This window comes from Symphalangus syndactylus, chromosome 8 (assembly GCF_028878055.3).
Source record: "Symphalangus syndactylus isolate Jambi chromosome 8, NHGRI_mSymSyn1-v2.1_pri, whole genome shotgun sequence".
Taxonomy (NCBI): domain Eukaryota; kingdom Metazoa; phylum Chordata; class Mammalia; order Primates; family Hylobatidae; genus Symphalangus; species Symphalangus syndactylus.
In genome coordinates, this window is record NC_072430.2 from 136840429 (window position 1) to 136867088 (window position 26660).

The window sequence follows — 26660 nt, forward strand, 5'->3', positions numbered from 1 at the left end:
AAATCTTCTTGGACAGGAAATAAAAGAGTCAGAGACCAAGCCATCTCTGCCCTGCGTACAAACTCTCTTGGTTGAGTTGTGCCCAGTAGTTCAGTGCTTTCAGGTAACCTAACTTGGTGGATTCCGGGCCTTTGCCCAAGTTCTTCCCCAGATAGCCCAGGCCTTACTTCTGCACCTCCTTTGAGTCGTCTTCACGTGCCATCTTCTCAGTGAAGCCTGCCCTGTCTATCCTATCCATAATTGTAATCAGTACTTTCAATACCCCTTACTGCATTCTAATGTTTCTTTTTTTTCCTCCATAGCAATGAATTTCAGTACTGTTTATTTTCTGTCTCCTCCCCGTAGAAATCTTTGTTCTCAAATGTGTCCCAAACCCCGAGAGCAGTAGATAGCCGCGAGATGTTTGTTGGGTGTAGCATTTCTTGTCTTTCTCTTGACCTCTGATATCTTCTTCACATTGATGTTCCTCTGGTTCCTACAACTTGGACTTATTCTTGACACTAAGTAAGTGAAAATTTATGAAAAAGGCTACAATTATTCACAGTTATAAACAGTTTAGAAAAGAAAGGAATGGGCATATTTCTTGAAAAAAGTCATGTTTGAAGAGCTGTATGGTATCAGAGGGAGTCAGCTAATTCTTTGTGGCCATGAAGGGCCTGAATTTTGAAGTTTCTCAGAGTCAGATTTCAATTCAGCGTGTAAAGGTGCGTCCTAACAGGTAGAGCTATCTAATTATTGCCTAATGATGCAGTGAACTCTTCCTCTCACCTCCCCATCCCAGCTTTCAAGATGTGGGTTTATCTGTGTGCTTGGTTTTTGTTTGGGGACATTCAGAGGATAAGATTTGGAGTAGGGTAACCTTCCAATTTGATTATTCTGTGATTCTGGTCCCTGAACTGATACAGAGTGATTTCTAGGATTTATTATTAAGTGCAAAAAGCAAAATGAAAAGAGAATTAATAGTATTTGATTATTTGTGTAAGAAAGAAGAGAAAATGAGAAAAATGTATCTATCTATATATGTATCAGAAAGGAAAACAAACACAGAAAGGGTAAACCAGAAAATGATGAAAATAATTATTTATGGGGGAGAGGTAAGAGCTGGGGGAATGGTAGAAATGGGAATGAGACTTCTCTTGAGTATACTAACTTTTGAACCATTTAAAGTTTTAAATATTCAGTAATATAATCTAAAAGGTGGTAAAAGCAAAATTTCTAAAATTGAAATCAAACAAAAACAAATGGGCCGAATGTTTTTCAAATGTATAGCATCAGCACCTACAGAAAAAAGAATTCAAGTAACTTTTAAGCACTTGAACTATATACCCATAGTGAGTATATTCTAAGGATAAACCACCAAAGAAATCAAACTTAATAGGTTTGTTGTTGTGAGTGGTGTTGGCGTTGTAATTCTGAAACAGTTTTGAATATCAAGGCCATTGGGAACTGGAAAAAGAAAGATATAAATATGGAATGGGGGAGATAAGAACTTTATGGTGTTAAATTTCAGTTGGGGATGTCAATATGAACTCACGATTTTTAAACAGCATTTAGGTTGAACCACATGAAATTGCCAGTTTTTAGGCCACAAATAGTCAAATATTAACAATTTCATGTGATTCAACCCAATGTGTTCTAACTCTGCTTGCTGAAAGGGCCTGGAGGCAATGGTAGCTCAGTGGTAATGAGCATATCTTATGCCCCATCCTGGTTTCTAAATGCCATTCCCACCAGAAGGAATTTGGGCTCCTTAGGGAAGTCGGTAATTATAAACCTGGGGCAGGGATTGTACAGCTTGTGAGACTTGCCACAGGGATGTAGAGGCTCACTTGAAAGGGCTCCCACCAGCCTAATTTGGGAAAATTTATGTATCAAAAAGAATAGTAGTGGTAGTCGTGGTAATGGCTTATAACATAGTGAATTTTTTAAAAAAATCAATGAATTTGTAATGACACTAAAAAAAAAAATTGGGGGCAGGAAAAAACTTCTTTTAATAGAAGATAGCCAGCAAATGTAGGAGATATTATAGGATTAGCAAACATTTTATAATTTACAAGGCTATGATTCATTCAGGCAAAAGTCAAGTCATCTAGATGCTGAAACCATTGACCAAAAGGTTTTTTGTTTGTTTGTTTTTGAGATGTAGTCTTGTCTGTTGACCAGGCTGGAGTGCAGTGGCATGATCTCAACTCACTGCAAACTCCGCCTCCTGGGTTCCAGCAATTCTCCTGGCTCAGCTTCCCGAGTAGCTGGGATTACAGGTGCCGACCACCATGCCTGGCTATTTTTAGTAGAGACGGAGTTTCACCTTGTTGGCCAGGCTGGCCTGGAACTTCTGACCTCAGTGGTCTGCCCACCTCAGCCTCCCAAGTGCTGGGATTACAGGTGTGAGCCACCGTGCCCAGCCCCAAAAGGGTTTTTGAGAGCAGGATATTCACGTGATCTCTAAGTCTCATTCCGTAGGTTTCTTATTATTTACAAAGGGTAAAAGGTAGCCTTAACATACACAGTTCTAGCTATTAGCATCTTAACCAAGTAATCCAACCTGGCAGCCTAACATTTTGTGCCTTCTGAAGGTATGCACACCATCACCTGTGAAAATTTGAGGCCAGAATGTTCACCATGAATCTAGTCAAGCCTTTTTATCTAACTTTCCATTTATAGGAAATACAGAGGAGATGAATTTTGTCACATTTGATTTATTTCGCTCTATCCCTTTCTTCCTCCTTCTGTGAGGAAACAATCTAATAAATCCAGAATATAAGACACTTTACAGGACAACTGACCTGGACTCTTCAAAATAAAAAAGCAATGTTATATTTGAAAAACAAAAGATAGTTGAACAAGAAACAGGCTAAGAGACGTAACTACCAAATACATTGTGGAAACTTTGATTAGCTCCTGGATCAGGAGGAAAACCAAAAGCAAAAGAGACTTTTTGGGAACAGTCAACATGGTCTATGAATTGGGTGATATGAAAGTATTAATCTTGACTGTGGTGTTAGTGTTGTGGTTCTATAGAAGAATGCCCTTAGTTTTGGACAATGCATGTTAAAGTATGGAGAGGGAAAGTATCACCATCTCTGTGACATACTTCTCGGTAATTCAGATGTCAAAAATAAACACACAAAACAACCAGCTAGACACAGGAAGGGAGGGATGGAAGGAGGAAAAAAGATAAAGCCAATATGGCAAAATGTTGAAATTTGATGAATCTTGATGAAGGGTATATGGATGTTCATTTTACTATTCTTTCAACTTTCCTGAAAGTTTAACATTCTTCAAATGAAAATTGAGGGGAAGAAAATGAATTTGAACATATTTTCTGGGTTTAAACCATGGCTTTCCTGGCCCATCCCTTGATCTCTGGCTCCCACAGTCCCAGACCCATCCTGTCCTTTGTCCTCTGCTTCAGGATGTTGTTTTTTTAAAGTATAAAAAGAGGCACGATGGCTCACGCCTGTAATCTCAGCACTTTGGGAGGCCGAGGTGGGTGGATCACGAGGTCAAGAGATTGAGACCATCCTGGCCAACATGGTGAAATCCCGTCTCTACTAAAAATGCAAAAATTAGCTGAGTGTGGTGGCACATGCCTATAGTCCCAGCTACTCGGGAGGCTGAGGCAGGAGAATCGCTTGAACCTGGGAGGTGGAGGTTGCAGTAAGCTGAGATCGCGCCACTGCACTCCAGCCTGGCAACAGAGCAAGACTCCATCTCAAAAACAAACAAACAGAAAAAAAACATAGAACGATGAGAGGTTCATTGAACCGGTGGGTAGAACCAATGAGTAAAGGGACGTAACATGGCAGAACATTTCAGTTTGTTTGGATTAAGTTTCATCACTATCCTTGAAAAAAATAAAAGAACTTAATAACCACATTCACTTTGTGTAGAATTTTGCTAACGCTTGAGTTGACCTTTCTGAGGACTCGAGGTTAGAAACACCTGGTCCAGTGAAAAGGGCCTGCCCACAGTGCTGCATCACTTCTTTCTGCTGGCCATGTGGCCTCATTAAGTGTCACTTTACCACTGAGTGTGGTGAGGCTGGGGAAGTGGAGGCAAATGGACCAAGGTCACTTTCTGCCCTAAATAGACCATAGACTTTCCCTGTTCTGAAAAATTTGCGGTTTGTTTCTGCTTCTTAGCATCTTTTGTGTGAGTAGAAGTGCGTGAAAGAATATTATGATATTAGCAACTACTGTCGAAAAAAAGAAAAGATGCAGCCCCACTGAACAAGGGGACAGACCTAGGTTTGAATGATGATCCCAGCTCTGTGAAATGGAGGCTCAGATGAATTCAGCATCTGATTGTACTGGAATGTCACAGCACCCATCTGGCTGGGCTCTCTGCAATGGTACACTTGGGAACACATCCTTGTGGGTGAATGATCCAGCTCTTCAGTTGTTTTTCCTTCTACAGTTTACATAAAATTTGCTGATTTCTATATAAACTGTGATGCCATCTAATCTAAGAAAGTGTTGGACTGAAAGTTTTATTCTTTATCCACTTAAGGTTATTTCATAATATTTTTTCCATTCCTTTTCACCCATTCTTCATCACTGACCCAGATCCTCCTCCCCAGAATTGCTTGCTAGCACGGAGACAGACCCAGAGTCACGGACAGAGGAGGGCCCCTATAAATTTTGTTAATCTGGAAGTGGTCCCTGAACCACAGTTTGTAAAACACTATTTTATGAGAAAAGAAGATGGGATGAAGACAGAAAAGGACACCCTTGGAAACAATAACACTGTGGTGTGCCCACAGGATTGAATGCCAGGAAGTCATGAGTTCTAATCCTAAATGTATTTCCCAAGACACAGTGGCAAAATTGAGTGGAAAAGTGCTCCACAAGAGCCCTTTGGTCGTTTTTTCATTCATCTGTCCATCAGCTATTCATTACATATGTGCCTTCAATGTGCTGGAAGGGATATAAAGGCAGTCCAATCTCATTACCAGACCTGATGCTGGCTCCCAGCCTGTCACAGCGATAAGACATGTCCATAAGTGGCCACCAACATGCCAGAGACAGTGGCTGTTGCCATCAGAGAGAGGCAGATTGGAGGCATGGGTAGGGCGCATGGGGGAGAGGTGACTTCTATTCTGTGGGGCTGTGAGGGTTTACTGGAAAAAAGCTGGCATTGCAGCCAGGTCTTTAACTGCAAGGTAGGTCTTAGACATTGGAGATTGGTGGAGTAAGTAGCCTAGTATAGGAACAGCACAAACAACATTTCAGAAAGCAGAGGGTGTAGAGAAGAATGTAGCACACGAGGGAGCATGCAGTCTAACTGGAAAAGTACAGGTTGGGGCTGGGTCATGAAGGGCTTTAAATCCTAAGCTGACTTTCTATTTTTCTCAGTAAGGAGTTGATGAAGATTTTTGACCAATGCATGCTTTAAGATGCTTAATCTGGCAGCATCTGCGACCTTGGGGAGAACAGTTTCTGTGATGTGGTAGGGGCCATGGCCAAAATCCAGTGAGGTGAATAATGACAAAGTGGTGAGTAAATGTTGCTGTGGTGACTAGACAGCTTCTTCCAGCTTAAAGGAGGTAGAGATGTTAATACCTTGAGGAGGCTAAGGGTGCAGGGTCAGAGGAAGAGTGTAAGTGACAAAGGAACAGAAATTATTTCTAAGCTTTTGCTATTTCCTAGGGTTCTTGGCGAGGTTTTAAGGGATTATAGAAGACTTTTACTTACTCTTCATGTGTTCATTCCCAGACCAATGGCTTTGGGTAAAACACAATCTTAGAAGTTTTGTGTCTCTTTAAACAGTTCTCCTAAGCCCTTCAGTCACGTGCCTTCAGAAATTTTGGTTACATAACGTTGCTCTGAATTGGAATTCTGCAGCCTCATGAACTGGAGTCTCATTCTTTCCCTCCCCCACCTGGCACTTTATTTTCTGCGGGTCAGGGTTAGCTTCTTTCTAACCATTGTTGCGGAACTCTTTAAATATTTGGTCTCACAGGTTCTAAAAGCTGGCAGGCCAGGCTGCTCCCTGCAGGTTGTGAGACCAAAGCCTTCCAGAAAAGGAGCCAGTAAAATCCCAAGCATGTTAACTGAGTGTAACAGCTGCATGGTGCACCTCCTCCATCACCCTCAACCCCACCGCACAGGGCTGGGCTCCCAAGTGCTGAGGCCAGCAGCTCCTAGCCACTGCGGCTTGCAAGCAGAAGGAGCCCTCATGCAGCACATCATGGCAGGCTCGTAATTGTGGTGATGACAAGAGATTAAATCACTGGCTCTCAGCACTGAGGACTGGGGTTTGTCAGGGTCACTCACCGTTCCTTTGCTTCCCCCAATTTTCCATAGTGAGAGAGCAAGCTTGGAGTCTGCTGCTACAGTAGAAATACTTTCTGAGAGCCCTCTGAGTTTTGCTGTCGAGAGGTTCATTCTCTTAGTAGTCCAGGCTGCATCCCCTCAACACATGATTCTGGAATGTTGTAATCTCTCAATATACATATGTATTTAGTTATACCCTGCTTTTATCCAAAAGTATTTGAAGGCAGTTTACATATATATATATATATATATATATATATATATATATATATATATATATAATGCAGTGGATTTTATTGTTGTTGTTATTTGTTTTTTGAGACAGGGTCTTGCACCCAGGCTAGAGTGCAGTGGCGTGATCTCAGCTTATTGCAACTTCTGCCTCCCAGACTCAAGCAATTCTCCCACTTCTACTACTAACTGGAAATAATAGTAGACTACTGCTACTTCTCAGGAGTAGTCTCCTGAGTAGCTGGGACTACATGCTCATGCCACCACAACCTCTAATTTTTGTATTTGTTGTAGAAACAGGGTTTCACCATGTTGCCCAGGCTGGTCTTGAACTCCTGGACTCAAGCAATCTGCCCACTGTGGCCTCCCAAAGTACTGGAATTACAGCCATGAGCCACCGTGCCCAGCAAGTGTTTTTTAAAAATTAGGAAATGGGGTAAAAGGAACACGTGAGTAGGAAAATTAGGCACAGCCAGGATAAGGGTTAGTTCACAAAGTGCAAACTATAAATAAAATCTCCTAGAGGCAAGTTAGGAGGGTTTTCTGAGTTTCCTAGCAGCCAAAGCAAAAAGGAAAACTTTTTAAAGTTTATTTATTTATTTTATTTTGTACAGCAGACAGTTCATATAGCATAAAAAGGGAAACCGTCAAGTATAAAATTTGTGTGTCTGTAAGATAAAGATTGTCACGAGAAGAGTGTTTCCTTATACTGCATCAACTTCCCCCATAAGTGCACTCTATAAAAGGATACTACATGGTCAAATGGGCCCTTGTTCTCCCTGCTTCCCTACAGTGATAGCATAGTCATTTGGTTGACTTCTTGCAGTGTCCTTTGGGGTAGGCTTGGTGGCAAAGCCCCAAGTAGGACAAGGGCACCATGGGAGGCCTGTGCAGGGTGTTTCAGTGCAGTTCTTCGCATCTCCAAAGGTGCTCCCTTGAGGAATCTTGGTTCTGGGAGATGCTGTCCCACAAAGAAGTGCCAGGAGCAAATGTGTTGGTCAAGAACTGTTGATACCGGCATATTAAAGGCTTCTCGAAATCCTACAATTAAGAAATCAGGCCAGTATTTCCCAACCTGATTTAATCATAAGATCTTTTTTAAAAAAATTAAACCACTTAATTGGCACATTTAGAAACCTTGATCTAAAACAGGGGTCAGCAAACTTCCTGTGAAGGATCCCATAGGAAATATTTTAGGCACAATTAAAACAGCTGTCTGTTACAACTAGTCAACACTGCCATTGTATAGAAAAAGTGTGGCTGTGTACGATAAAGCTTTATTTGTGGGTAGTGCAATTTGAATTTCCACAATCATTTTTGTGTCACAAAATAGTATTCTTCGTTTGATTTTTTATTTTTTAGTCATTTAAACATGCAAAAACTGTTCTCATCTTGCAGGTCATTCATAAACAAGTGGCAGGCCAGATTTGACCAGTGTAGTATGGTTTGCCAATTCCCGATCAGGAATAATGTTTGGATGGCTTATCTTTCCAGCAAGCAAGGCTTCCTGAGTACTGTTTGTCAGGTTCCATTTTAATTTAGACTTTTATGTTTCTGGTTTAAGAGCAGATTAAAAAGTGTTGAAGGTAATAGAGAGTTGGTTTGAGTCCTTACAGGCTAGTCTAGGATTTTTCTTAGAAAGCAGTTGTGGGTGCTCCCAAAGAAGACATTTACAAACTAACAAACAAAGTCTTACACGATCACATGTGGTTGGATCAACTTCAGGCTGGAAATGTCTTAATGGGAATTATCATTCATGCACTGGATCCATAGAAATGAAAGTCTCAAAGCACCCAGAGGTGTTTAATTTTAAGAAAATAAAACTTCCTAGTCAACCCTCCAAGTAACCTAATAAACTGTGGCTTCCCACCCCCAACCAAGCTAATGGAGTTCTTTTTGGTTTTGACTAGGGGAACATTTTTTTGGCTTTTTATGATGTCATTATGATGAAAGAAGAAGAACCAAACATCCTACTATCATGTCTGACTTTTTAGTTTCAGTTATACAAGTATTTTTTATTGAGTACTCCGTGTATATAAAACATTTGGTTAGGTTTTATGGGAGATACCAAAAGGAGAAAGAAGTGGACACTTCCTTCTTTACCTTGTGAGCCAAGTTCAAGATCCTCATCAATTACAGCCCATTGCTGTGGTGCCAGGTCTGATTTCACCTCCTGGGCACTTCCTATTACCATCCATCTGTTCATTCAACAAACATGTCTGAGGTGCAGCCTCTGTTCAAGGCTCTGGGAACACAGCCTTCAGAGCACGCGTTCCAGGAGATCAGTGTTTCTCTTCTCCTCTGGCACTCTTGCTTACAACCTCTTTTATATAGTGGAACCAAAATTCTTCTGTATATCTTGAGGCTTCAACCTTCATGTTGCCTACACTGTGTGTGACTCTCCTCGAAATATTTAGAGGAAGAGTGGGTCTCCTAATTAATCACCCTTTCTGGGATCTGCACTCTAAATACTCTTGTCCCCTCCACCTGAATGGCACCCACCTTTCCCTGCCCTATTTTCTTAGCGTCCAGTGGGGACACAGTTTTTACCAGATCCATAATCTTAAAGCCATTAACTATATTAAGCCAAATGCACCTTGTAACAAATGTTACAAGATAGCTAAATATATGTACAAACAATAATACATATCTGATCAATTGTTTTTTGATTGAGGAAGATTCTCTATAGTTTTGATTTTTTCCATTTACAAAAGTAATATTCAATTGCAGTGAAAATTTTTAAAAATATGAAAAAGTATGCATTAAAGGGAAAAAATTAATCCATAAATCTAGCACCCGTCGATCAACCCTGTGAATATTTAACATACGTGTTTTACTCTTCTTGATTTGAAAGTCACATGAATTTTTTTAAAAAATAGTAAACAATAAAATTGACCTTCTTTTGCTGTATGTAAAATTCTGTGAATTTTAAGACATGTATAGATTTACTTCCATTCCCCCTGCTGCCCCCTCACAAGCATCCCTTTCCTAGCTCTGGCAACCACTGATCTGCTCTCTGTCTTATCTCCGTTTTCGTTCCGTTCGTTCGTCTCCTCTTCTTTTCCTCTCCTCTTCTTCTCCTCTCCTCTTCTTATCTCCTCTCCTCCCCTCTCCTCCCCCTACCCTTTTTTGTTTTTGAGACCAAAAACAAAACTTGCTCTGTTGCCCAGGCTGGAATGCAGTGGCACAATCTTGGCTCACTGCAACTGCCACCTCCCGGGTTCAAACAATTTTCCTGCCTCAGTCTCCTGAGTAGCTGGGACTACAGGCGTGTGCCACCATGCCTGGCTAATTTTTGTATTTTTAGTAGAAATGGGGTTTCACTGTGTTGGCCAGTCTGGTTTTGAACTCCCGACCTCAGGTGATCTGCCCACCTTGGCCTCCCAAAGTGCTTTGTTTTCTTTTTGAGAGTGGCTCTTTTCACTCAGTTCAATACGTTTGAGATTCATCCAGGCTGTTGCATTTATGAATAATTTGTTAATTTTTGTTGCTAAATACTGTTCCATTTTGGGGGTATACCACAGTCTGGTTATCCATTTACCATTTAAGATTACTTTTAGGGTTGGGCATGGTAGCTCACACCTGTAATCCCAGCACTTTGGGAGGCCAAGTTGAGAGGATCCCTTGAAGCCAGGAGTTTGAGACCAGCCTGGGGAACAGAGTGAGATCCTGTTTCTATAAAAAGTTTTAGAACTACTCCAGTGTGGTGGCATGCACCTATACTCTCAGCTGCTTGGGAGTCTGAGGTGGGAGGATTATTTGAGCTCAAGAGGTTGAGGCTGTAGTGAGCCATACAAAAAAAAAAAAAAAGGTTATTATTATTTTTTAAACATTTGACATTTCTGAAATTCTGAAGTATCCTAAAATTAATGTATATATTTAATGTGGTAGGGTTTTTATTTCTCCAAAAGCTATTACAGAATTGATGGTGCGTCTTATAATTAATACTCTCTTAGGATCGAAGTATTGTGGTTAGGATTAGAGAGGGCTGTTGGGAGTTACTAGGAGTAGGGTAAGTGGACAGTTAAGAGTCGGATAAAGAAAGGCCCCGAGAGCTTGTGGCAGGCCAGCATTAGAGCAGCTTGGCAGCCTCTGAAGACAGGGTCTCGCTCTGTTGTCCAGGCTGGAGTGCAGTGGCCCAATCATAGCTCACTGCTGCCAAGGAAGTTTTGAACAGAGGAGCAACACCAGGGAACAACTCTTTAAGAACAAAGCCTGTCTTACTATGGTTAGTACAAGTATGGGCAACATCATCAGTGTTGATGAATCAGGAAAAGACAGAGAAATGGTGGCAGTGCACTGCTAGTCCTGGATGGAGTGGAGGAAGAACCTAGGAAGCAGTGAGCACTGACTAGAGTGTGGCATGGGGGCAGAAGGGCAGTTGCTGCAGAATACTCCAATCTCCAGGCAGTCCTTGGGCAGGAAAGGCTGGAGGTATGGAGAGCCAAGGACAGCTGCTGCCAAAATCTTTAGGTGTTTACGTGGTGGGAATGGGTGGGTTGAGTCAGGCATGCTATATGGGAAACTGTGAAACAGAATGAGAATGTCTGGGAGTTTCATAGGGTAAGAGTGTGATGTTCATAAGGGTATTGTGCAAAGATAAATGGGCACATGGTGTACTTGGTATGAGCTTGGTTGAAATATATAATTATTCTGTGGAAACAAACTGTGATTTGTGCTGTTTCCAGGTAGACTTAAATTATGATTAACTCTACAGCCCAAAGTTTTTTTGTGAAGCTTATTGTTGGGTCCCATCCCCCTGTATCACAAGTCAGATGATTTATTCTTTGGCATACCCCCATTTTTTTCAATATAGGAGAATTAACAGTAAATTATCTTCATAGAGGTCCTTAAAGGGCAGCTTCCCATCAGCCACTGGAGAAGGATATTTTACCAAAGTGTAAATTGAAGAGTAATTTACCAAAGTAACTTGCCCCTCTTGTTGGCCAACTCCTCTTGAGAAGCCTCGTTCATGGAAGCAGTCTGATTTTCACCCACTCACGTCTCTTCTGGCTTGGGGTGAAGGAGAAGTAGGTGCCAGTTCACACAGAGGAAGAGAAAGTCACTCACCCATTTGTCTCTTCCCAGTCTCACATTTAACTAAAGATCTCATTCTCATAGAAGTTATTTTTCACTTTCCCTAACAGAGCACATATGCAAGATTCACTGTTCTTTAAAGCTGTACTGTGGTGGGGTAAAGTTGCTATTATTTGTGGCATTGCTAATTGTTTCTTCACTCTTTCCTAGAAAAGACTGTATCTTCACCATTGACCCATCAACTGCCCGAGACCTCGATGATGCCCTCTCCTGCAAGCCACTCGCTGATGGTAGGATGGAAATTTCTATAGCATCTTGGGTAGCAGGCAGTCTGCATGCCTGTGTGGTTTGCCTGGCTGCCCTGTGCTGCCTAGGCAGCATACTGTGCAAGGCTAGGTTTGCTTTGTGCCTGAACTTGCAATAGGCCTCTGAGCCTTTACAACTATGTGACCTTAAGATTGTGTTCCTATGGTGACATTGGGGAGGGTGAGAATGAGAAATGTCCTCCCACTAGACTCTTCTTGGGCTTCAGAAGGGGCAACAGTGAGTGCAAAAGAATGAATTCCAAGCCTTGGCCCTTCAAATAGTTCCAGTGTTGGCATAAGGTATCACAGAAAGAAAGCTTGTAAGGGCTCTGCTTGGGAGAGACATAGGGTTCTTTACCTGAATTTAACACCAAATAACGTGATTGAAGGGGTACTTTTCAAAGGCATGCTTCTTGGTGGGTAGCAGGAACACCTTCCCTGAGAACTGCCTCTCTAGGGCTGAGCTGGAGAAGCTTGGGCTACTCCCAGTAGGTTTTCATCTATCCACCAAGTTGAGAAAGGCAAACTGGTAAGGGCTCTTTAAACATTCTTTTGGGATGTTACTGAGCAGGTAAAGTGGGATTGAGGCTAGTTGTCTTTGGAAATTATAGTTGGAGGAAGGAAATGCAGCAATTGACTCTCAAAGGAAAAATGTGTAGGATATGAGAAAAGTGAACCCTTCCAATCCTCCCTCCTCCACCCCCTCCCCCTCCCTCCTCCCTTCCCCTCCCCTCCTCTTCTCAACAGAGTCTCACTCTTTTACCCAGGCTGGAGTGTAGGGGCATGATCATAGCTCACTGCAGCCTCAGTCTTCCAAGCTCAGGTGATCCTCCCACCTCAGCCTCTCAAGTAGCTGAGACTACAGGTGTGCGCCACCAAGCCTGGCTAATATTTTGTATTTGTGGTAGAGATGGGGTTTCACTATGTTGCCCAGGCTGGTCTTGAACTCCTGGGCTCAAGTGATCCATTCACCTCAGCTTCCCAAAGTTCTGGAATCACAGGCATCCACCACCATGCCTAGCACCCCCAATCCCTTTTCTAATGCCCCAGATGTGCTTCTTCTAGTTTTTACCTACTTCTTGCCCCCTCTCTAGGGTGGCTTCTGGGTGACTGCTTTGGCTTTGGTCATGCTCAGAGATGGCCTTGGCACTAACATGGCCTTTGACATTTGCCCAATGTGGGTACCCACCCTTGCAGTTTCAGTCTGCCACCAAGCATTGATGGCCCAGTGGCCTAGTCTTTTAAAACATTGCGAAGATGTTCATATCTCCCACTGACACAGAATGCCATAGGTTCAGTGTGTAATCTCTTCTCTACTATAATAGATGGGGAAGCTTAGTAGATAGAAGGCTGAGAGATCGAAGACATCATTGCCTAAGACTGTTTTTATCTTCCTTGAAACTATGGGCAAGATTGCTCAATATTTTCTTTTTAAAAATTAGTTAATTAATCGATTTTTAGAGACAGGGTCTCACTCTGTCCTCCAGGCTGGAATGCTGTGGCTCATTGCAGCCTTGAACTCCCAAGCTCAAGCAGTCTTCCTGCCTTGGCCTCCCAAAGCACGAGCCACTGTGGGATTACAAGCACGAGCCACTGTGCCCAGCCTCAATCTTTTCAACTAAAGAAAACTGAAAGAAAGATAAAGCATAACAAGAGAAAATTTCCCCTGGAAATTTTGGAGAAATTGTATCTTTTTTTTTTTTTTTTTTTTGAGACGGAGTCTTGCTCTGTCGCCCAGGCTGGAGTGCAGTGGCGCAATCTCTGCTCACTGCAAGCTCCGCCTCCCGGGTTCACGCCATTCTCCTGCCTCAGCCTCTCCGAGTAGCTGGGACTACAGGCGCCCGCGACCACGCCCGGCTAATTTTTTGTATTTTTAGTAGAGACGGGGTTTCACCATGGTCTCGATCTCCTGACCTTGTGATCCGCCCGCCTCGGCCTCCCAAAGTGCTGGGATTACAAGCGTGAGCCACCGCACCCGGCGAAATTGTATCTTTTTAAAATCCAAAATTGAAGCAGCCTACTTCAAAAAGCAAGTACTGGCTTGATTTCTTACATTCTTAGCAATCTCTGTTGCATGCAGAGGCTTAGGCATACCTGCTTGGCATATAGACACCACTTCCCTAAGCCACAGTGTGAAAAGTGCCCCTAGGCTGAAAGCCAGGTGACCATGGACCTCATTCCTCATATTTTCCTTACCTCTAGATGCACACCTCTACTGTTTGTGTAATGCTTAGACACAATTGCTTCATTTGTTTTGTCCATTTTCATAGTTGATAATAGCAGAAGGATACATCTACTACCTGTTCCTCTGTCTCAGCTGGCCTGGAACCCTGCACCTTGCAGGGACTCCAGGGAGCAGGCACATGTCCTGTCCTACTCACTGCATTCACTGTGGTTTTATGTCTAGGGTACAAGTGTGTCAGCAGAGGTTTCACAGAGGAAGTAGTCAAAGATACGATAGGAAAGACAGATTGGGGACAAATTCGGGACAAATTTTCAGACCAAATAGTGTTTTTTGTTTATTAGACAATGGAAAGGCAAACAGATGTTGTTCAGCAAGAGAGCGTTCAAAAAGAGGAAAATAATTTAGCACTGCAAGGAAAAGGAGAGAAACTAGAGGCTGGGAAATGAGTCAGAGAAACATTGCAATAGTTATGGACCTGGACTAGATGGTAGCAAAATCAATAGGGGGGTTGGAGTGGGAAGGACAGATGTGAGAAAGGGATAATGACAGAAGAATCTATGGAAATGGATGTTGGGGTTAAGGGAGAGGAGTCCAAGATGGTGCCAAGGTTTCAGCCTGGATGACTGGGAGATGGAACTCATAAGTTAGAAATGGGAATCAGGAGTACAAGCTGGTTTGGGAGAGAGTATGTTGGCATGGAGTTGTCTGTCTGATGATATTTATGTTAGTTGCTGCAAATTCTTTGCAGAGGAGCTGAGGTATGTATAAATAAGCTAAATAGATGCAGCCCGTGGAACTATATACGAAGAGCCCGGGAAGAGAGGAAGCAATGCACCAAAATGCAGTGATTTTATTCGAATGATGGGATCATAAGTGATTTTTTTTCCTTTCTCTGGTTTCCAAATTTTTATAATGTGGCGATAATAGTTTTATAATGAAAAAAGTTTTGTAATACAAAAATATTATGAGGTGCCAAAAATCACAGGCCGCTCAGTAGCCTACTGCACCAGGTGATCAGATACCTTCCATCCGCTTAGTTTTTCTTGCATTCCTGAGGAGCAGTTTGGCAGAGCAGCAGAAAAAGGACATGGAAAAGGAGTCAGGGAAGACTCTGAAAAGGCCTGAGTTGGTCAGGCAAACAGTTTTATGGTGGCACTTCTACAGTTGGCCTTTGTGACAACAGTTTCTGCCAGGGCCATTTATCCAAGGAGTTGAAAAGGGAAAGTAAGTTCCAGTTTGGATTGGGGTGAGGTTGGCTAAGTTCAGGTTGAGGTAGTTACCAGTTCATGTCAATTCTTGCTTAGGGGGAAAAAACGTTTAATGTTTCAAAAAACAAATAGTGTTTTCTCGGTCTATTTATATCATCTGTAGTTGTTTTTTTTTTTTAAAGTGTAAAGTTTAACTTTCCTTTGGTTTCATTAAAATTATCTGAATGACCATTCTGTGAAAAGCAGACAAATATAACATACCTAGTCCTTACTTTCCCTTTTGGTAGAGTTCAGATGTACTCCCAGGACTTGTTACCAGTGTCTGTCAGGTGAGACACTCCAATGATCAATTCAGCAAATCACAGTGACCACCTGTCTACCAGTAGATCATAATTAGGTTGCAGGCGGAGGAGAGGGTGCCACCTGTCTTTGTGAAATCTCAGCTTGGAAGGGATTCTACTGGTTTCCAACCTGGTAATTCTCCACTTTTCTTAGCCTAAAAACACACTTCAGGAGAACACTGCCATGAGCATTACTCAGCAATGTAGAGTTTTTCACCTTTGTTCAAGAAAATATTTAGTAATGTAAGTGAATAGGAGTGGCATTATAGTGATAACCCAGAATCTGGAGACAGTAAATCGTTTGCCTCAGTGTTTTATTATTGTACAGATCACTTGCAGCATACCTCACAGCTGACCTCAACGCTCAAGTGTGGGAATGCCACATTTGTCAGATCACTCTCTGGTTTTCGAATTACCTCCACTGCATCCACTTATGGAATGTCCAGCCTGCATTTGAACTTTCTACCTTAGAGGCAATTCATTCTGCCTTAAGATTGCTTGACTATTAGGAAATCCTTCCCTGCAATGATCTGAAACACTGCTCTCTTCCTATAATTTTCCACTCATCAGTCCCATTTATGCCTCTCGGGCCCCTATAGAACAAATCTAGTGTCTCATTTGACAACCTATCAGTTACTAGATAACAGTTATCATGTGTCTTCTGAGTCAAAAATTCTCAACTTAGCATCCTAAATATTCTTTGGTGTCCAGTGGGTTATGAGGTGTGAGCCCATCTCCCATGTCATGGAGTCACTTCTGCTGCCTGTATCCAGACTTCGCCTCCCTGGCTATCAGGGCCTGCTCTCTCCTTGCCAGTTCCTCCTTATTGGGCAGGACTGGGTTCAGAGTAACAGCTACCCATCCTCTTCAATTAGTCAAGCATTGTGCCTTTGCCTTAGTCTCTGAGGGAAAATTGTCAGCCTGACAAGCTAGGACCTTTATTCGCTTTTCGTTGATTCAGGCTCCCAGCAGATCCTGCAGGAAATTGAACTTCACTTCTCCAGCATCTTGTTTCTCTAAAGTTGTATTCTCTAATGTGTACTCTGCTGTTGAACTTACAAGGTTACCCTAGCCATCCCTTAGAAATGAATGAATGGGAATGGGGAATGATGGTTAATGGGTTTCAGTTTCTTTTTGGGTGACGAAAATGTTCTGGAATTAGATAGTTGATAGTTGCACAACTTTGTGGACATACCAAAAACCACTGGGGGAAAAGGAGTGAGTGAATAAACGAATGAGAAGAAATAAACATATCCACTTATCCTTGAGGCTTTCTGGAAATTGGAGTTTATACCTTAACCACAATTTAGCAGAGGTCTTTATGGAATGCCCGGCTGGATATCATAGTCACATCCCTCGTGTCCATCTCTCCTCCTTGCTGCTTTCCTCTCTGAACCATGAAACTACAGCCCCGGGTACACAGCCCTGTGCTCTGCTCCCCGCTCGCATTTCCCATCCCCACAGAGTGCAACCATCTGACTCAAAAAAAGAAGGGTCTGTCCCACTATCTGCATAGAAAATATTTGGTTAAGTTAGAACAGCATCCAGCCTAAGGGGCCTCTGGGGTGCACATTACCTACTGTGCTCAAGGAAGCACCAGTCTTCCTGCCTGGATTGTCTCTGCAGCCTGCTTGGTTGCATGACATTTTTTGGGGAGGATGGAGCAGACAGCTCTGTTCTTGGGAGCCCATAGCAATAAGGGAATAGAGTGAGAGTCTAGGAGCAGTGCCTGTAAGGATTTCAGAGAATTCCTAATAAACTCTCTGGCTCCCCAAATGGTTATGTTTGTCACCTGCTGAGAATTTCCTGTATTGACTGATCACCTTTGGAGGCAGTGAGGAAGTAGGAGCCAGAAATTCTTGTGTCCCCCTGTGTGCCAGGCTTTGGCAAGAAAACCTGAGGGATAGGATGGGGTGGTAGTTGTTTTAAAGAGCAAAGGGCTGAGATGAAGTCACTGGACCTGCTACTGGGAAGAAACGGGACATATGAGAGCCCTGGAGCTTCTGAGTGAAAAGGTTCATGCATGTCTCTAGCAGCCAGGCCAGACCCTCTTCCTGGGCTCTTTTCTCACCTCTGGGAAGACTTTTCCCCAGCAATCATTCACCCCAGCCCCTTTACATTTCCCTTTGCCCTGCTTCCTCCTCTTGCTGTACCAACTGAAGTCTCCCTCATCCTATAAAACCTTCCTGTACTGTGCTCCAGTTCCAGAACTTTCACTTGTGTCTGTCAGGACACCTTGGAAGAGTTGTCTTTACTTGCTGTTGCTTTCTCACTTCCCGTTGCTTTCTCACTTCCCGTGTATTCCTTATCCCTTTTACAGTGTGGCTTCAGAATGCTGGCTGCAACAGGTTGCCCCAGCCTCAGTTCACAAAGCATCTCTACAGCACTTGGCTCTTTAGTCTGCTATTCCTCCTTGAAATTCACTCACTCTTCCTTAGACTCAAAGGACCCTGCCTGCTCTTGGCTCTAAATGTGGGCTTTTCTTCTCCAGTCGCCTTTTTAACTCATCTTTCACTGCCCAGCCCTTCAGGCATCAGTGCCCATCTCATGCTCTACAACCTTTGCACTTGGTGTCCCCTGTGCCTGGTTTCCCCTTTCCCTGTAAAGCCACATGGCTGATCTCTCCCTTTCAGGTTTGATTGGTCACCTTCTCTGTGAAGCCTTCCCTAGCCATTCTGCCTCTGATTCCGCCCCTCTCACCTAGCCACCTTTCCTTTTTTTTTTCTCCCCACTCATCACTTGCTAAGCAACATAGGTCAAAGGTGGCTTTTTTCTTTGCTTTTAAGATGGAAGATATTTGATATGTTTATGTTGAGAGCTAGGAGATGACAGAGAAGGAAAAGTTGAAAACAGGCATGAGGAGAGTTGATTGTTTTGCAGGGTCTTGAAGAAGAAGGTTGGAGATGAATCAGAGCATAAGTGGAAGGTGAGGCCAAGGCATAGAGGAGGAACACCTCCTCTCCTCTCCTCTCCCCTCCCCTCCCCTCGCCTCCCCACCCCTCTTTTGATGGAGTCTCACTCTGTCACCCAGGCTGGAGGGCAGTGGTGCAGTCTCTGCACACTGCAACCTCCGCCTCCTGGGTTCAAGCGATTCTCCTTCCTCAGCCTCCCGAATAGCCGGGACTACAGGCGCACGCCACCACGCCTGGCTAATTTTTGTATTTTTAGTAGAGACGGGGTTTCACCATATTGGCCAGGCTGGTCTCGAACTCCTAACTTTGTGATCTGCCTGCCTCGGCCTCCCAAAGAGCTAGGATTAAAGGCATGAGCCACTGCGCCCGGCCAGAACACCTCTTTCTATGAGACAGAGAGGCAAGATATAGTTGATGGGTCCCTGCTGATGAGAGATCACACCTGGCCATACCCGCTTCCACTGTGAAGTAGAAAGCCGAACGCTGCTGAGAGGGCTGACGGAGTGGTGAAGGAGATAGTCTGAGTGGGAAAAAACAACACAGACTGCCTTTCCCCTGCTGCCACCCTGCAACAATCAACACAGAAGACTGCTATGACCAAATACTTGGGTGCTTTTTTGCCATACACCAAGCAAGCAATTAGTTCTGCAGCATATGCCAGCAGGGTGTCCTCCAATTCAGTTCTGATATTCTCTGCCTGGAGATAGCATCAGATATCAAAGATTGAGCGCCTGGTTCCACAAGACTGCCTCACGCTTCTGATGCCAGTCGCAGGCTCCAGGCTGGTTTACTGGTGATTCTGACTGACCAGCTATAAGTTTGGGATCCCGCAACCCCCTCCTCGAGTTTCATAAATTTGCTAGAGTGGCTCACGGAAAACTCAGGGAAACGCTTTAGTTTAGTGGTTTATTATAAAAGATATTGCAAAAGATCCAGATAAACAGTTGCCTAGGGCGAGGTAGGGGGAAGGGATGTGGAGCTTCCATGCCTTCCCCAGGCATGCCACCCTCCAGGAACCTCCATGTGTTCAGCTCTCCAGAACCTCTCTGAACCCTGTCCTATTGGGCCTTTTATGGACGCTTCATTCGATAGGCATGACTGAAGCATGGACACCCATGTAGAAATGTGATTGGGCAAAAAGCGTTTGATCTCAGTGACAGACTGAGTGGAGAAACTCAGCAAGGCCTGTGCAGATGCTTCTTGGCCTCTCTGTGCAGCATTCCCTTTTCCAGGATATAGGGCAGGACCCCTTTTGAAATGGAAGTCTTCCAACCCACAATCAGACAAGGTAGGTCAGAGAACATTTTAATGGGAAGAGGGGAAGATTAGAGTCCTGCCTTGGGGAGAAAAAGAAGCTGGTGAAAGGAGGGCAGGAGAAAGAGAGATTCAGTGGCCTAAAGCTCCCCAACATTTTAACAAAAGACTGGAATAAAGGCTGTAGGAGTCATAAGCGAGGAACCGTGGATGAACACGCATGCGCACACACACATATATGTCCATGTCACGCACACATCACAGATAGTATAGGGAACTGACCAGGAATCCATCAGACAAAGCATTGGCAAACACTGCTCAGGTATGTCTAGGTTTGAATCCTACAAAGTCTGGAGGATAATAAGATTTTTCTTCAGTAATTCTCAGCCTCCGAGGTGTGGGAGCAGAGGTTGCAGTGATCTATACTTGGAGGTTTCAGGCTGGGCGTGGTGGCTCACACCTGTAATCCTAGCACTTTGGGAGGCCGAGGTGGGAGGATCATTTGAGGCCAGGAGTTCAAGACCAAACTTGGGAGTTTCCTGGGAGGGAGAGCTGGAGGGGCAGCAGGACAAGGGTCCCTCTGAGCCTGTTTCTTCTCTGCCCCTTGCTTTTATGATGGCATCGGCTGGCATCTAATCAACCAAAGTTTTACAAAGTAATCTTGGAATCACATTTGATTCCTTTTCCTCTCCAGACTGTTGTCATAGTCTTTTCAGTAATTTCCCTCCCTCCTCACTGTCTCCCATCCACCTTGCTGTCTAGTTATCTTTCCTACATGGCACACACAAGGACCAGATCAGGTAGCTTTTCTGCTTGAAAGCCTGCTTGTACCTATGGGTTAGGTCTGCAGTTCTTTAGCAGATCTTTGTTACCAAAGCCCTTTAAGATTAGTCCTCAGCCTCCTCTCCTGCCACCCCACTTCCCAGCGCTGCTTCCCTTAACACACACACAGTGGGGGCTGGTCACTGCAGGCTCTGCTGATCTCCTGTGCCCTTTCCTACCTCCAGGCCTCTGCCTGCTCCTTTCCTTCTGCTTACAAGGTCTTGCCTCCCTGCCTCCTTCTGTTGAATGAAATCTCCTAAGAACAACATAAACCTCCGCAGAACTTTCCTTTCCTCCTAGCAGAATGCATTCTTCCTGTTTCTCCTACCAGCAAGTGTTCTTCATGTCTTGGATATAGCGATAACCATCATTACTTCTGGATTTAATTCTCTTTTTTGCTTATTTCCTAAGAGCAGGGTGTTCCTTGGATATCTCTACTTCCTGAGTACCTTGGATATCTCTACTTCCTGGTTGCTACCCTGCATTTTAAAACTGGTCTAGTCAGATCTAGCCAGGCAACCTATTGCATACCTTCAGTGTTGCACTCCTTTTTCTGGTTCTTGCCTTGCCCCTTTATTTCCATGTACTTCTGTCCTTGTTTTGTGGGTTGCCTGTGGGTTTATATCCTGACATATAAGTCTCATCCACTTTCTCTCCTAAAGTAAGTCTATTTCTTTGGAATTGGGCATACCTTTCCCTTATTCCATTCAAGTGTTTCACTCCATCTGTCATGTCTCAGTGGTACCTATAAGATCATTGGATTTATCTTATGTTCATGCTGCTGTTACTCCAGCTCTGTGAATTGGCCCATGTGAGGCTCACTTCCTTCCTCTTATTTCCTTGCCAGGTGTCTTGCGTGGTCTGCACTGCTCTTCTCTTTTCATCCCTACAGGCCTCCACAGCAACTCATGTCTTCATTTTATCTTGTCATTTCCTCCACCTCCCTCCTGCCTGTATCCTTGCTATTTTCAAATTCAATAAGTGCTGATTTTCTGATAAAATTAACTTCCTGAATGAACCCTAACATGGTAGTAAAACAAAATTTGTGATCTAAGAGCCAAATTTTTTTTCCCTTTAGTTATATTGGCAAATAATCTTACCAGTTAAGAAACGCCTTTTAAATACCAAGTACAGTGCTAGCTGCAGTGGCTTACACCTATAATCCTAGCATTTTGGAAGACCAAGGTAGGAGGATCACTTAAGGCCAAGAGTTCAAGACCAGCCTGAGCAACATAGCAAAACCCAGTCTCTACAGAAAAATAAATAAATAAATAAATAAATAAATAAATAAATAAATAAATAAGCTGGGCATAGTGATGTGCATCTGTAGTCCTAGCCACGTGGGAGGCTGAGGTGGGAAGACCACTTGAGCCTGGGGGTTCAAGCCTGCAGTGAGCCAAGATGACGCCACTGCACTCCAGGCTGGGCAGTACAGTGCGACTGTCTCTAACATAAATAAATAAACAAACACCAAGCATCTCTTCAGTGGCAGTGCTCACCTATAAGTTGGGAGAAATAGAAATAGAAATTTGAGGGCTGGGCGCGGTGGATCACGCCTGTAATCCCAGCACTTTTGGGAGGCCGAGGCGGGCAGATCACCAGGTCAAGATTCGAGACCAGCCTGACCAACATAGTGAAACCCCGTGTCTACTAAAAATATAAAAATTAGCTGGGTGTGGTGGCACGTGCCTGTAATCCCAGCTACTCAGGAGGCTGAGGCAGGAGAATCGCTTGAACCCGGGAGGCATAGGTTGCAGTGAGCCAAGATCGCACCACTGCACTCCAGCATGGGTGACAAAGCGAGACTCCATCTAAAAAAAAAAGAAAAGAAATAGAAATTTGATAGTAAAAAAATCTAAGTATTCCTTTGGTAGCAGATGGATCTTAATGCCATGTTGATGAGACATTGGAAATTAGAGTTTGTTTTTAGGCCAGGCACAGTGGCTCATTCCTGTAATCCCGGCACTTTGGGAGGCTGAGGCGGGTGGATCACCTGATGTCAAGAGTTGGAGACCAGCCTGGCTAACATGCAGAAACCCCGTCTCTACTAAAAAATACAAAATTAGCCGGTCTGCTGGCACACACTTGTAGTCCCAGCTACTTGGGAGGCTGAGGCAGGAGAATTGCTTGAATCCAGGAGGCGGAGGCTACAGTGAGCCAAGATCGTGCCACTCCACTCCAGCCTGGGTGACAGAACAAGACTTCATCTCAAAAAAAAAAAAAAAAAAAAAAAAAAGAAAGTTTGTTTTTAATTTTCATCTCTTGGGAATGTAGTTGGGAGGTTAAGTTGGTATATGGAGATAATGCCAAGGGACCGGAATTCAGAAATCAGGTGACAGTTTAAAAATGAAAGTCAACTGTATATGTAGATTTTAAGCATAGTTTTTTGTTAAATTAAATGGTGCATGTAGATCTTATTTTTAAGCTACATATGTTTATGTTTCCAACAGCTAACAGATTAAACTTTCCTAATTAAATGTGAGGTGACTCCCATGGTACAGTCTTCAATTTTCAGGAAGGGCATCCTTTTGAAATGCAGCATTTCAGGATTCAGCTCACTGAAGTGGATAAAATCTGTGCTTTGTATTTTAGAGGGGAACCCTGATCACTCATCAGTAGATCTTGGAAAAGAAAAATTCCAGCTGGGCACAGTGGCTCACGCCTGTAATCCCAGCACTTTGGGAGACCAAGGCGGGCGGATCACCTGAGGTCAGGAGTTAGAGACCAGCCTGGCCAACAGAGTGAAACCCTGTCTCTACTAAAAATACAAAAATTAGCTGGGCATGGCGGGCGCCTGTAATCCCAGCTACTCTGCAGGCTGAGGTGGGAGAATCGGTTGAACCTGGGAGGTGGAGGTTGCGGTGAGCTGAGATCGCACCACTGTACTCCAGCCTGGGTGACAAGAGTAAAACTCTGTCTCAAAAAAAGAAAAGAAAAATTCCACTTCAGGGCAATTTTCTGCTTGGATACATTTCTGGGTTTTGTCTCTGACATCTTCATGATGCCCAGTGCTTCGAATGCTGTTACTACTACGTTCCTCTTCCATGCGAAGTCATTTCTTTTCTTTTCTTTTCTTTTTTTTTTTTGAGATGGAGTCTTGCTCTGTCACTCAGGCTGGAGAGTGGTGGTGTGATCTTGGCTCACTGCAACCTCTGCTTCCTGGTTTCAAGCAATTCTCCTGCCTCAGCCTCCTGAGTATCTGGGATTACAGGTGCACGCCACTGTGCCCGGCTAAATTTTGTATTTTTAGCAGAAACGGGGTTTCACCATGTTGGCCAGGTTGGTCTGGAACTCCTGACCTCAGGTTATCCACCCACCTTGGCTTCCCAAAGTGCTGGGATTACAGGCGTAAGCCACTGCGCCCAGCTTTGTGAAGTCATTTCTAATCCCCATTTTGGAACACTGAATATTTTCCTCTTGCAGTATTTTATGTCAGAGGACATTCCAACCTCAGGCAGATCCCAGGCAACTCAAGTACTTGATCTCAGTCAAACCTTATTTTTGTAGTAGGGCCCTTGATAATGAACCTGGGAAGAGAAATGGGAAATTCTGTAGATCTGTCAGCTCATAAGGAAATGCATGTCTTCTTCATTCATCTGGGGCACTGACAAGTGAACAATTTTTTTTTTTTTTAAGACCGAGTCTTGCTCTGTCGCCCAGGCTGGAGTGCAATGGCGCAATCTTGGCTCACTGCAACCTCCGCCTCCCAGCTTCAAGTGATTCTGCTGCCTCGGCCTCACTAGTAGCTGGGACTACAGGCACCTGCCACCACACCCAGCTAATTTTTGTATTTTTATAACATGGTTTCACCATGTTGGCCAGGCTGGTCTCGAACTTCTGACCTCAGGTGATCCACCCGCCTTGGTCTCCCAAAGTGCTGGGATTACAGGCGTGAGCCACTTCACCCGGACGGTGAGTGAACAATTTTAACTGTCCTTGTTGTATGATCATTTTTTACTGAATTGTACCTTGACTCAAAAAATCCAAATAACTGAATAGTCATGCGAGGGCTCTGGCATGGAAGTGGGCTTCTGGGATGCTTGCCAATTAGTTCCTTTTTGAGGACACAGAATCTAAGTGGAAAGATTAAGTGGAGAGGCAGCTCCACCCTCTAAGTCTTATTCCTATGTTCCATTCAAATCTTGCTAGCTTGATTTCTGTGGGGTCTGGGCTTTGGAAATTCTCTTTTTCATGGATGTCTCAGTGCACCTTGTTAAACCGAATTTGGACTGTTGTGTGTTCATCAGCTTCCAGCTCTACTGATTGGTTCCAGTTTCCTTGCTCATGAAAGCCAAGATAATCTGGCACCCACCAGTCAGCCATCCTCAAGTATCTGGCACCAAGGTAAACCTGGAAGCCAGTTAAGAAGTCCCAGTGATCCAACACACTCACTGCGTGATGAGAGACAGTTGTGGTATACCAGAAAGAGCACTGCAATAGGAGCAGGAGAACTGGGTTCTTGTCTCATCTTTGCCTCTACTGCATCATGGAAATTTGGGCATTTCTGTGATTTCTCTGAAATTCTCTTTCCTCAGCTATAAAATGGTGGTTTGAACTAGACAGTTTCTCAAGTGTCTTCCAGTTCCAAATCACTGAGTATATGAAAAACTAAAAGAGCTAAGCTTCATTTATGCCTTTGTTGCATAAACACAACTTAGCTTTAAAGATATTTACAGTAACTGCCTAAAGTTGCATATACTTCTGATCCTTTTCCACAAAAGTAATTTGTATAACAACAAAATGAGAAGCGACACAGTCTATATTTCAGAGGAGAGAATTAACCTCTTCTTACCTCAGTGTTCCCTGATATCAAGGGGGATAATAATATCTAACTCAGAATTATGGGGAAGACTAAATGAGATAATCCCTGGCACTTAGAATGATGCTAGACAAAAAGTAAGTGTTTAGTGAAAGTTATTATTAATATAAAATTAGAAAGATTAAAATTTGCATGGGCCACAGTGGCTCACGCCTGTAATCCCAACACTTTGGGAGGCCGAGATGGGAGGATTGCTTGAGCCCAGGAATTTGAGACCAGCCTCGGCAACATGGTGAAACCCCATCTCTACAAAAATTAGAACAATTAGCTGCATGTGGTGGTGCACGTCTATAGTCCTAGTTACTCAAGAAGCTGAGAGGCGGGAGGATCGTTTGAGCCCAGGAGGTCAAGGCTGCGGTGAGCCATGATCGCACCATTGTCCTCCAGCCTGGGTGACAGAGTGAGACCAAAAATATTGCCATGGAATTGTAGTAAGGGTTATGCTGAAATAATAAATGTTCAGCTGCTGCTCAGAAGTCAAGTTAAGACTAGAATAGAGAATACAGAAACAGACCCACATATATATACAACCACATGGTTTTTAGCAAAGATGTTACTGCTGTGTAGTGAGGAAAAGAAGGTTTTATCAATAAATGGTACTAGACTGGTTGGATATCCGTATAGGGAAAAAATTGGTTTTGACCTCTACTTTATACCACACATAAAAATAAATTCCATGTGGCTCGTAGATCTGAGTATGAAAGTAACACATTAGCACTTCTAAAGATAACATAAGAAAAATAACCTTATGACCTTGGTGTAGGCAAAGATTTTTTAAGTGGAGCACAAAAAGTGTAAGCTTTAAAGGAAAAGGCTGATAAATTAGATTTTATTAAAATTAAGAACATCCGTTCATCAAAAGACATCATTGAGATTGTTGAAAAGGGTGCGGTGGTTCATGTCCGTAATCCCACCACTTTGGAAGGTGCAGGCAGGTGGATCCTTTGAGGTCAGGAGTTCGACACCAGCCTGGCCAACATGGTAAAAACCTCTTTTTACTAAAAATACAAAAATTAGCCGGGCGTGGTCATACACGTCTGTAATCCCAGCTACTAGAGAGGCTGAGGCACGGGAATCACTTGACCCGGGAGGTGGAGGTTGCAGTGAGTTGAGATTGCACCACTGCACTCCAGCCTGGGCAACTGAATGAGACTCTGTCTTTAAAAAAAAAAAAAAAAAAAAAATTGTTGAAAAGGCAAGCCACAGAGTGGGAGAAGATATTTTTAATACATATATCCAGCACGTGACTCTTACCAATATATTATATA

At 43.5% G+C, this 26660-nt stretch overlaps 1 protein-coding gene across 13 annotated transcripts in view; it reads left to right on the plus strand.

The window, feature by feature from the left end:
- Positions 1–26660, plus strand: part of DIS3L2 (DIS3 like 3'-5' exoribonuclease 2) — a 374814-nt gene that overhangs the window by 236669 nt on the left and 111485 nt on the right. For all 13 annotated transcript variants that reach the window (XM_063645277.1, XM_055290976.2, XM_063645284.1 and 10 more), the window contains one exon: positions 11757–11836. In XM_063645277.1, coding sequence (XP_063501347.1) covers positions 11757–11836 — 80 coding nt within the window. The remainder of the gene's footprint in view (positions 1–11756; positions 11837–26660) is intronic.